The 12,433-nt window shown below is 44.6% G+C and overlaps 1 protein-coding gene across 1 annotated transcript in view; it reads left to right on the top strand.

Moving 5' to 3' along the window:
* Positions 1-12,433, top strand: part of LOC146203911 (eukaryotic translation initiation factor 4E-1A-like) — a 52,929-nt gene that overhangs the window by 24,599 nt on the left and 15,897 nt on the right. The window contains exon 4 of the mRNA XM_084588985.1: positions 1,590-1,729. Within this exon, the coding sequence (XP_084445111.1) occupies positions 1,590-1,729 (140 nt within the window). The remainder of the gene's footprint in view (positions 1-1,589; positions 1,730-12,433) is intronic.

Genomic DNA, 12,433 nt, shown 5'->3' with positions numbered 1-12,433 from the left:
ATGGGCTGACGGCCACCTAACATGGAACGTCCGCACATGCTGTCTGACTGAATAGCTTTTCCAACCGTCCATGAAGACTTTGAATTTTTCTAAATGACCAAGACAGTACCTGCATGATTAGGTCCCATGCCTGGCAGAAGTTTTGTTTCTAAAAACTGTTCGAATCCTTTGTTTGCCACTTTCGATTCGGTTTTACCACGGTACCGAGCCCTGATCCCGATGGTCGCCATCTTGAATTTAATATTCAGTCATTGAATCAAGAAGGGGCCTGATACGTCAGGTGCTTGGTCTGGATTTCCGTACCTGGACCTAGCAAGCACCCCCCCAATATTTCGTGATTGTTCTGTATGTTACGGTATCATGATGTAGAAAAGGAATGCTCTTGCGTATATGCTGCATGAATCTCATTGGTTGGCCGAGTTTTTCTCCTTGACATTCATTGTGATAGGTAGCGATAATATTGACGAAGTAAGGTGGTGATGAATGTCGCTGACGTGCTATGTTTTAAAAGAATTGTAACTGCAGGCAGATACTATATTCTGCTACGTAGGAAGAGAGGGCAGGTTTCGGCCCTCCTCTAGTCTTTCTTCCCTTGCCAGGAGTTGTTGCAAAGTACACTGTATTTGCACGATTTTAACGTGCCCCCGATTGTAGCGCAGTAATTTTTAACGCCTTGAAACTACGAAAATAACTTGGCACTGATTCTACCGCACACAGGCAATAATGCAGTGGACAGGCGTCTGAAAATTGCTTTCAGTGCAACATTCAATGCAACAAAATCTGCGCACACAATCATGTATAAAACGTGAAACACAATGCACATGTATAAAACGTGAAACCCCTTGGATCTTTGGGTTAGCTTGGGGTATTACTAACACAGAATTGGCAAAATAGTGTGTGCCAGGTAGGCTCCAGCCACCGTGGTAGTATTTCGTGCCTTGAAGAGTAGGCTGCCCGTTTTACCACCAACCTGTGTCTGCTGTTTCATTGTGTGTGACATTCGTAAGAAATTAATAGTGTGCAAAACTTTTAATTTGTCTCAAGGTACCTGCTTCACTAAAATTCAGCAATTGAAATATCTCAGATTTCAAGATTGCTTCTGGATTTGAACATTTGCTAGGCATAGCAATTAGATGTATTTGGTTCGTTTTTTTTGCTGACACAAATAATTGTGTAAAATTATATTTGCAAGAGTTGACCTTTTAGTCTATCGGTTCTCAACCGAAATGGAGCCATGAGTGGCTAACGCAATTCAGATATGGTCTCACTGCTATTCTGGACCTCTTGTGTCATATGTTGCACAAATAAGGAAGATGCTGAGTTTAGGTGCCCTATTCTAGAACTGAGTTGCAGTAACAAGGAAATAAGGGACTCATAGAGTTGTCAGCATTTTAATTTTAGTAAAACATGGGATATGGGCCAAGATTCAGTAAGCTTCAGTAGCCATGCAAAATGTTGAGAACTAACATGGAAATGGTCTTTCTCTTAATATTTTTATTAAGTTGTGCTTTGTTTGTGCAGATTCAAGTAAAGCATACACCTTGCCCTGTAGGTAAAGCTGTTGTGCTGGCTTTCTTCTTTCTCAACAGTTGCTGTGCCTCATAGGAGAGGGCTTCGAAGAGTTCAGTGATGATGTTTGCGGGGCTGTAGTCCAGATCCGAGCCAAGCTTGACAAAATTGCTGTATGGACTGCAGATGTTCGCCGAGCTGATGGCAACATAAAGATTGGGTATGGTTTTTGCTTTTTCTCAAAGCTGTCAATCTTCCTTGTTTGTGGAGTTCACCAAACTATACTGGGATTATTGCATTCAGATCTTAATACTGCCCGTAATTGGTCATTTGTGATTGCAAAAGGTCGTCTCGGCCTATCTTGGTGAAGGCATTCGCAGAAGCTCATGTAAAAACCGATAGCAGAATGAAAGCTATTACATGGCCGAAGAGTATCCATATGAAGGCACAATGCTCTTTCACCACTTTATATTCTGCTACACCACTGCTGTGTGAAGTGTGATCTCTGCTTTTTTATTAGCTAAAGTTGGCTTAAGGGGGGATGCGACCATTGAAAACCGAAAAATCTCGAAACAGTCGATTTTTGAAAGATTATATATTCCAGTAGTACGTCTTATAAACTACCATTTCTGTAATTATCAATGCCCAACTCGCCGTAGAAATACTAGAAATTAATTATTTAACAAGCGGCGGCAGCCGCGGAGCAGTGAGCAAACGCCGAAAATTCCCAAACTCCGTGCGCGCGTCATTCCTCTCCCGCCGAACTGAGCGCCGCCATCTTGGTCTTGTTTTGTTTGTGCATTCTTGCGCTTCTGCCACCCTCGGCGGCAGCGACGGCGGCGCGGTCGAGGCGTGGCTTGCTTCCGATTGGGAGCCTCGTGGCGGCTTTTAAGTTTCCCGCGCTGGAATTCAAGGCTGCGATTGGGCAAAGCGCGCGCTCCGCGAGAACGCGGGGGATCGGGCGACTACTATTGGCTGCTGCGGCCGCTGATGCGTCGGTCTCCGCCGGCTACCTCCCCACGTCGTCTGCTACGGCTCTTTGCTTGCTGTCGTTGTTGGCTGTCTTTGTACTTCGTGCGTTCTGTTCGCCTTTCGCCATTTTTGCCATCGCCGAATTTACGATCTGTCGTCGTTCCCTCTGAGCGGTTTCGTGCAACGTGTTAAACGTTGCGTGGTCGCTCAGGATGTTCAGTGCGGACTTGGCTAGCTTTTTTTTTTTTTTTTTTTTTTTTTTTTTTTCGTTTCGGCGCTTATGCCGCGGAAGATAACCCGGGAAGTCGCTTGCCGCGTTTGGGCCGCTCCTTGTTCCTCCGGCGAGATGCCACGAGAGATGAACCGGGAAACCGCTTGCTGCGTCTGCGCTGCCCATCATGCTAGGGCGAAATGCCGCGGGGGAGTCGGGAATGCAGATTGTCGCGGCTTGCAGAGCACAGGATCGACGGATCTCAGCATGTGGAAAGTGGTCCGCGGCACCAAGGCGTTCGCTGTAGCCGATCGAGCCGAGATCGACGGAGCGCCATAGCCCTAATGTATATTTTGACGGTCGCACCGGACTTGTTCGTGATAATTGCGAGTGTTCGTCTTAAGGGGGGACACTGGTCTTAGAGCTATTTTCATTATTTTAAAGCCAATCCTGATAAAATCATACCCTCTTGTTCAGATTTTTATGCTGATTTCAAAAATGTAACTTGTTTTTCTCTATGTCAGTTAATTCCCGAGATAATAATATTAATTATTCATTTAATTAGTACTTCCGCGCAAAAAAAACGCCTCTATAAAACATCATTTTTAATGCATGGCGGTACAGTACAATGACCAAAGAGTGCAATGATCAAAGCAGTTTTTCCATTTTACCCTTATTAGCAATTTTGCTGCACTTTGAAAGTTGTCCTTCAAGACGTGCCTATCATGCTTCAATTAACTTGGCAAAATAAAAAATTTTTGAAGCTTGAATAAAGAATTCTGCTTCGATCATTGCATTCACTGCACCTTCAGCTTTATGTAGAAAAAGGAATTACATCTCTATCTGTCCTAGATGCAGAGATATCGACGAACTAAACCAGCCAAGTGTCCAAAATTTGAGTTTTGAGAAAATGGGAAAAAACAAACTAGGCACAATTTATTCAAAATTTCGAAAAGATATATACATATTTACACTTGCAGACAGCTAATATGCACCAGGCATGTAATCTGACTGCTTGGGCTGACTAGAATGCCGCTTTTTCAGTGCCCGATGCATGTTTTCCGCAGAGGCACGCTTGCGTACTGATTCGGCTGTTCGGCGCCTGTCCTTCTCAGCCATCCTCCTGATATTCTGGACGCCAGGGTTCATATTTAGCTCACTCAGTATTTTTGAGCATGCTAGTAGGTTTCCTGCATTGAAGCGGACAACAGCCTCCGCAACAGCTGCTTGAACGGAGAACAGTGACGCATGGCGCTCCTTTGGTGCGAGTGACCATATTAGGGAGTGCAAGCTTTCATTACTGTTCTGGGTTTTTCCCTGCTGGCACCGCTCTAGCAGCTTTGGGTCTGCCAAACGCTCATAAATAGGCAAAAGTGCTTTGCACACATGTGGTGGCAGACTGTATCTGTGCTTGGGAGCAGGCTCTCCCTTGGCTGCAGCAGCATTCTGGCGGCACCACGAGTTTGCGCCTGTCGGGCAGAGGGTGTGATTTGACACGGTATCATTGGAGGTTACGTGATGATAGGTAGCCATCACTGCCTTATGCATTGCCCCAACATCTCCAGCATGGGACTTCAGGGCCCAGCTGTAATACGATGTCAACTTGGTGACAAGGTCGCCTGTCAGCTTTCCTTTGCCACTCAAGCTCTCTTTTGCATCACCTTTATGCTTGGCAATTGCATTGCGTAGGGCCGTTCCCATCCGCTTCTGCACATGGTTTGTGCAATCTTCTTTGCTGATTTCGATGTAGCCGTACACAGCTGATTCTTGCAATGCAAGAAATGTGCGGCTATCGCCGTCTGAGAGCATGGTCGTGTACCTAAGGCCATGTTTCTCCAGTGACCTTTCGAACAAAACAAGTCCGGCCTGAACTTCCATTTCACCGGACTTTTTGTCCGTGTTCTTTTGGCACAAGTGGCTTTCTTTCCACGCCTCATAGGACGGGTCACCTTCTTTGGGCCCACGCTCACACCCAGCACAAAAGTTACTGAAAACTACATAGTCAAGTACCAGTCCAGTAAAAAGTTCTACTACGGCGCCGACACCGATGTGGGATGAATGACCCCGGGTCATCCATGAACCATCGAAAGAGACAGAAATGTTCCCGGGGTTGTCAAGGTTCAACTCGTTATAGAGTTGCCGAACAGAACGGGCGCTGTCTTTCAACACTCCTTCGGCTGCGCGTGTTGCTGCGGGCGTCAGCTTACTCTTTACGTAGTCCTGCCACGTTTTCGTGTGCAGGCCACGATGAGATATGTTCATCGCCGCAAACACATCATTCAGCGCCGTTTGCCTATGTCCGGTACTTTGCATCGCGCGTGCAGCAAGGATATTCACGGCAAACGGATTTATCTTCTGGCTGCCTTGCACGCGCGGCGAACTCCATGCCGATGAAATGTCCCCGCAAATCACGCACGCGAGAGAGAGTTTAACGGCTAGACCATATTCACGATTTCCTTTTGAAATATGGACATCCCCGCCACACACTTTACATTTCACAGCAGACAACAGTTCGTTCAGCGACTCCAAACTCACAACAGTGAACGTCGTATCGTCCGCACGGCAACCGCCGGTCGCGTCAAGAAGACGGGCGTCAGAAGTGGCGATGAAATCCGCTTTCCTCTTCGTCGCTGCGGTTGAACCCAGCTCCTGCAGCATTCCTTCGGCTTTTCTTTTCTTTTCAATCAAGTCCGAAGGCTGCAGCATCGTCGTGTCGTGGCGGACGCGTCCGCTGGGCGTAGGCGCCGCCGAGCTCGCTAGGCCTATTTCGGCCGCGGGGACTTCTTGACTTGCCGCTGGCTCCTGCACATCCTCGGAGCTTTCGGGTGCCGCAGGACGGTTCCGAAAGTTGTCGCCGCGCGCACTCTTTTTCTTTTTGCCGAATTTGTGGCGCGAGCGGAATTTACTGAGGGGCATCGTCTCGCCTCGGTCTCGACTCAGAACAAAATGGCGTCTCGGACGCTTTCAACGGCTGCTGGCCCGCCGCAAGCAGACGACGTGCGATAGAATCAGCCAATCGGATGGCTCAGTTGCAGTCACGTGCGCTCAGCAGCGAATCAGATGCCGCGTTTTCCTTTTTCTTTGTGGTTATTTTTCTCAGTGGCCATTGAGGGCAGGCAAGCGCTAGCGGCGGGAAATTGAAACCCAGAAAGCGCTCTTTCAAACGAGCCTAACATGGCCGAGATCGGTCCGGCGGAACGGCAGTTGCGCGCAACGAAAAATGTGCCGTTTTATCGTCTGCTGCTGCGCAAATTCAGCCCGCGCGATGATTTCAATTCGTTATTATGCTGAAAATACTGACTTCTGGAAGAAGAAAATTGGTGAACTTGTAGATTAATAGCCACAGATTCCAAAAATGCCATTTTCAGAAAATCGGTTTTTTGGTGATTTTTTGGTCCCAAAGACCCGTGTCCCCCCTTAAGTGGGGCCGTTATAAGTGGGCTCGACTGTACCTGAATAAATTTTTGAGGGCAAGGCAAGCCCATGTATTCAAAATATTATGTCTGGAATTTGTCATAATTAATTTGGTTAATCAACATAGGTCTAATTGATAACAAAAAATCCAGTTCTACGCTATTTTTCAGCAAGAAAATTTAGAAAAAGGGCTTTGTCTTGCCCTGAGGAACCTATTTAGGAATCAGCATGACAAATTGCACAATGCCAGTACCTTTCGCAATTTCTACAGGCTTGATATAAAGGACCTATTCGAACCAGTTTGATATGCTTCTGTTACTTGAGAACTAGCGTGCACAATTCTATGAAACTTGGTGATTTTTCATTTGTTAATGTCATAAGCCTGTCTTGAAAATTTCATCATGATAACTTGAGAAACAAAAAGTAATTGTTCTCTCAACCTTTGAGAGCCGTTTTCTCAATTTTTTGCACTGTGTGGCTGCTAGGGAAAGTCATAGCTCAAGAACCGCTTATTGGATTTTCATGAGGTTTTTTTGTTAAATACCTAAGTAAACTTCTGAGGGCAAGACAATTTGTTTTTTTTTTTTTTTCAAAATATTTCATGTGTAATTAGGGGCATTCAATTAAAATATCGTTAAGTCAGGTGTAAATTTTAACACTAAATTTGGGGCTGTACTAAAATTTTTCAGAGAGGAAATTTGGAAAAAGGGAATTGTCTTGCCCTGGGGAAACCCAGGAATGTCCATAACAAATTTCACACTGCTAGCACATTTTGCAAATGCTCCAGGCCGCCCCTAGGGACCTATGTAAACTATCTTGATATACTCCTCTAACTTGAGAACCGATGAGCCCAGCTCCATGAAACTTGGTAGTTCTTCAAATGTGTGTACTATGAGCATACCCTGAAAATTTCATTCAAATACCTCAAGAAATAAAAAAAGTTGGTGTTCAAGGGTAGCCTCCCCCCTTAACGAATGAATAAAGTTAAACCTTGTTATAGTGAACCTCAGATAACCAGTTTTAGATAAAGTTGAGCCCCCTTGAAAAAGGAAAACAATGCAAGTCCTTTGCTTTGCGGGAGAATGCTTTCCTGCGAGAAGGGTTACAGAAAAGGCAGGGCACCATCAATAGTGCCTGCGCTGGGATCTGGCATGATATCTTGGCATCATGCATGTGCCACCTTCCACTGACTTCATGAAAGGTGCGTGGGTGCTAGGTGCACCCAATCATTGACTTCAACAAGTACTAGGTGGCCGCATTTAAGGGGGGCAGAGCCCTTGGTGGGCCGAAAAATCTGGGGGAAAAAGAAAAAGAGACTATCTTGGAACCTACAGCCCATCTCCTACATACCAGCTAATTTAACCACTCCTTGCATTATTAATTCCATTTTATAAGATGCAAACGAACTGAATAAATCTGATCTGTCTTTTTTGTTTTTTTCTCAAAACACAAATTTCTGGCGTTTCGCTAGTTTACAAAAAGGATATCTTCACATCTAGAACAGATAAAGGAATAATTTTTATTGCAGCACGTTTCTAGGTGGTTAAACTCTACAATGTTGGGAGCAGGTTTCTTGGAAGAGCTGCTTATTTGTTCCATTCTGTTCCAAGCTGCTTTTTCTGCTCCAAAACTTCTCCAAACCAGCTGCCTCGATGTTCTGCCATCAAATTTAGCTGAACACGGGTTTTTGCAGCATAGGATGTTATTTATGATAGTTCCTCCAAAAAATTGTGTGAAACAGTACAACTCTAGTTGTTCTAAGGGTTCAGCTGTGAAAACAAGCAGGTACTTCACTATTGCACCTCTTTGTTAGTAACAACGTGTCAAGTCTACATCAGACAAAAGCATACTTGAAGCATAAAGGGTGACGCCACATAAGTGCCATTCACTAGACATGTTCTCAAGGGTGTTCAAATGCCATACAGGCGTATCGCCAACCCGTTTGAATTAAGGAAGCACCAGATTCGCTCAGGTGAAAACATGATGAGCCTCTGGTGAGTCTATGAAGCAAAAGAATCTGGAGGAGGAAAATGCCACCTTCGAGTGCTGTCTATCCTTCCTGAAGGCACTACTGACCAGTGCCCTGGAATTATTCAGCACAGGCATATGTTCAGAACAGATATGCACAAGACAGAGTGGAAATGTGCTTTTCATTGATGTCAACTTCAAACTAGTGGTGGTGCTTGAGCACATCAAAGGGGTGGACTCGACGTTTCAATCTATCATGTCAAAACAGGACTTACTTCAGTTATGAAGTGTGGGGGCAAACATTCGGTTTGCTGCTAGTCTTCTCCAAATTTTTCCTCAGGTTGGTTGTGTTATTTTAATATCTGTGCGGGTGCGGGTTTAATCAGCAAAGCATTCAACGTTGAATTGAAAGGAATCAAATCTGGTATGTTGGCATGTCAGGAACAAAAACTTTCAATTGTTAGATGCTCCAAATCATAATTTCTATGTTCTAGATTCTCATTTTATTGCTCTAAAGCTTCTCCAAAATGCATGAGCCTGCTTCCACCCCTGCATTTTGTTCTTGCTAATTTTTTTGTGCACTCTAGTTTTCCTACATCAAAATTTAGCAAGTTGTAAAATGACTAATATTGCTTTATTCAAAAAAGTAGTTCCCTAAATTTTATTCTGCATACTTTATACTGCCTATCCACACATTAATATATGTATATATTTTTGTTTAGTGTTTTTTTCTCAATTTTTTTCTGTAAACAAAGGAGTTGAAAATGTTGAATATTTTGAAAACCAGTGATTACATATTTGAAATGAGCATAAAACAAATGATTAAGACTATGCACTTTCGTTGCATTTAGTCTGAAAGTAAAGAAAAATGGCCCCCCTCCCCCAATAGCTCAGGTGGCTTTGCAACACTCATAGGGTGCGCACAGGTGCTTGAAAACCTTGAATACCATTGAATTACGGAAGTCTGTTTTCAAGGCCCTTAAAAACCTTGAATTTATTACTGGTCCTTAAAGATTCTTGAATTCCTTGAATACTAAATTTGAACTGGTGTTTTTCGTCATGAAAACGTTTTTGTTGCTAAACTTTTATTCTTGACTGAGTTCTGAATGAACTACGGGGAAGGAAACGTATCGATTTTTAGCCTATTTAGCGCATTCTCGTTAGGCGGCTGGGAACACTGCAGTGGGCGCGCGGCTGCGTCGTCCCATCGCTATCTCATCGCCATTACTCACCGAGCCCAACGTTTTTAGATAGGTTTACCGAGCCGTGCGGCCGTGTCTACACTGGCGTTGCCCTAGTGCTTGCATTTTTGGAATGAGCGTGGCTTCTGCCTGTCAGCGCACGTGATATTTTCATATGTGACACAATGCCCGGAAAGAGCAAGTTTCAGGCTACGTGGCTCCACCATGACGAATACAAGCAGTGGATTGCGCCTGATACGAGTCCGCATCGGGCTAAGTGCAAGCTTTGCGATAAAACTGTGGATGTGACTGCCATGGGTGAATCCGCTTTAAAAAGTCACATGAAAAGCGGCAAGCATATTGGCGCAATGAAGGTGGCGCAAGGGAGCGCGTTGAAAAGGTACCTGACGTCGGTCGCGGTAGAGCAGTTTACTAGCGCGTGTTCCTCGCAGTCGCCAAGCCTAAACGATGCTTGCAAAGTGCATGAGCTTGTCACTGACGCTGAAATTCTTTGGACTCTGAAAGTTGTGACATCCCACTTTTCGTACCGGTCGTCATCCCAAGCAGGGGAGCTATTTCAGCGCATGTTTCCGGACAGTGAAGTGGCAAAGGCGTTTCCTTGTGGTGAGAAGAAATGTGCCTATATGACGTGTCACGGTCTCAGGCCTTTCTTTCAGCAGTGCAGCGAGGAATAGAACAGTGTGAATTCTATGTCGTACTGTTTGACGAGTCGGCAAATGACTTTCTGCAAAGTAAGCAAATGGATGTGCACGTGAGGTGTTGGGACTCTGCTCACCAAGTGACGACTAGGTATTACACCTCCGTTTTTATGGGGCATTCCACAGCCGATGACATTCAGGAAAAGTTGCTAAGCGCCCTCGAGCCTTTGCCTCTTGCCAAGATTCTCCAGATATCAATGGAAGGGGCCATTGTCAATCTGAAGTTCTTCAAAGGTCTTCAAGAGCACTTGCAAAAAACCACCAAGTTCTGTGTGTGGACTTAGGCACTTGTGGGCTACAGTGCACAATGCTTATAGGGCTGGAGTTTCAGCGACTAAATAGGGACTTGACTGCTTGTTGTCTAGTCTGAGTGCAATTTTTGAAGGTGCTCCAGCACGGAGACAGGACTTTTCGGCAGTTACAGGCCAAGATACCTTTCCTCTTAAGTTTGTCGCCCACCGGTGGGTGGAGAATGTTCCTGTAATTGAGAGAGCGTTGCTGTTGTGGTGTGACATGAAAAAGTACATTGAGGCTGCTAGAAAAAAAGAAGTCAACCTGCCAAAATGTGCATCGTTCAATAACTTGTGGGAGTTCTGCTGTGATGCTTTGCTGCCAGCAAAGTTGAACTTTGCCTTATGTGTGGCGATGGCACTGAACCCTTTTCTGGACAGACAAACCAATGGTTTTTTTCCTTGCAAGGGATTTAGAAACTGTTCTCAGAAAGCTGCTGACGAAGTTTTTGAAATGTTCGATCCTGTCTGCCAAAGGGATAGTGGGTCTGCTGAAGATCGACATTGATAATGCCGAGAACCATGTTCCACTTGAAAAGGTGGATATAGGCTACAAAGCAGAGCAAGTTCTCAAGAATTCTAAAGTGAGCTCAAAGGACGTGTTTCAATTCCGGATGGAATGTAAACAGTTTTTGATCAGTGCCACAAAGAAAGTTCTAGACAGAAGCCCCTTGAAGTTTGCATTTGTTAGGGGCCTTTCTTCACTAGACCCACGACAGATGTGGTTTCAGAAAAGTGTTGGACACCCTCATCACTGCACGTAGAATGGCTGATCACCTTCGAGACACGGTGCTGGCCGAGTACATGCACGAGCAGAAACATCAGCTTAGACAATTTGACAAGTGCGCTGACAGACTGGATGAATTTTACCCTGATCTCTTGAAGTTCAGTTCAACCTACTCGAAGTTGTGGAGCATTGTGAAACTTCTGCTTGTCCTCAGTCATGGCCAGGCAATTGTCGAGCGTGGATTCAGTGTAAACTGACAGGTGTGCGTTGAGAATCTGATGGACCTTTCATATGTTTCACAACGGATCGTGTGCGATGCGGTTGAGAAAGCAGGTGGTGTTCTAAACATTCCAATCACCAAGGAACTGAGGATCGCTGTGTCAGCAGCAAGGCAAAAGTATGGAGCATACTTGGAAGCCCAGAAAAAGCAGGACTGTGAAGCTTCAAAGCAGAGAAAAAAGCACTGCATTGAGGAAGAGCTTGATGCAATGAAAAGAAAGAAAAAGAAGCTGGAATTGACAATTGATGATCTCATGGCATCTGAAGATGCCTATGCTGATAAAGCAGAGGCAGAAACAATGTGACACACATTGTAAAGTCCAATAGCCTCCGAAAGACGGCCAAAGACAAGAGTGAGGAGCTACACGCCATCAAGCTCCAAATTCAACAAAAGCTGCTGGAGCTCCCCTGAATTAGCCCTGAGGAGCTGCTTCCTAAGGATTTTTTTTGTTTTGTGCAGTTGAAGCAGTGGACAATATTTTGTGAGGGTATAGGAAATAACCAACAATTTTATAAAACTGATTTTTCACTTTTCTGCGGGATATGACCAAACTTCCACTGTGATATTTTATGAAGCTATATTTAATTTTTTTCTGTGCAATAGAAGCAAATCTGCGTAGTGATGTTTTTTTTCTTTGTGGAATAAATATTTCAGACGTTTTGAGAGCACTGTTTGAAGATATTTGACATGGAAAAAAAAATTAAGCCCTCGAAGGGGGCCTTGAAAATCCTCCTATGGGGGCTTGAAATTCCTTGAATATCCTTGAATTTTTTTCTTTGCCACCTGTACGAACCCTGACGCATTGTTGCAGCGCAGAGGTGGCCAGGTGTCAGCTTTGGACCTGTTGCCTGCGGTGTGCGAAAGGCAAATGGTGTGCCTGCTCGTGCCATGGCTAACAGCGTTTGCATCCCTTAGGAGTGAGATTAGAGAGAAAATGGCTACTCTGCTGAGTACCTTCCAAGACTGAAAGCAAAAAAATGTGAGAAAGAAATGGCTATTACGAAGATGAGATGAGTGATGAGGTAGTGTAAAAAAAAAAAAAGATAAACTAATGCCATTTCAAGTAGGATAACAATATCTGGTTTCATGACAACAGTCTTAAGCTCACTTCATGCACAGTGTAATACAGTTGAACCTAATTGAAAGCAAAATTTAAAAAAAA

The sequence above is a fragment of the Amblyomma maculatum genome, chromosome 1, assembly GCF_055883805.1.
Source record: "Amblyomma maculatum isolate TAMU_Amacu chromosome 1, ASM5588380v1, whole genome shotgun sequence".
Lineage (NCBI taxonomy): Eukaryota > Metazoa > Arthropoda > Arachnida > Ixodida > Ixodidae > Amblyomma > Amblyomma maculatum.
Note: the sequence above shows the minus strand (reverse complement) of the source record. Positions and strands in the feature narration are given on the sequence as shown.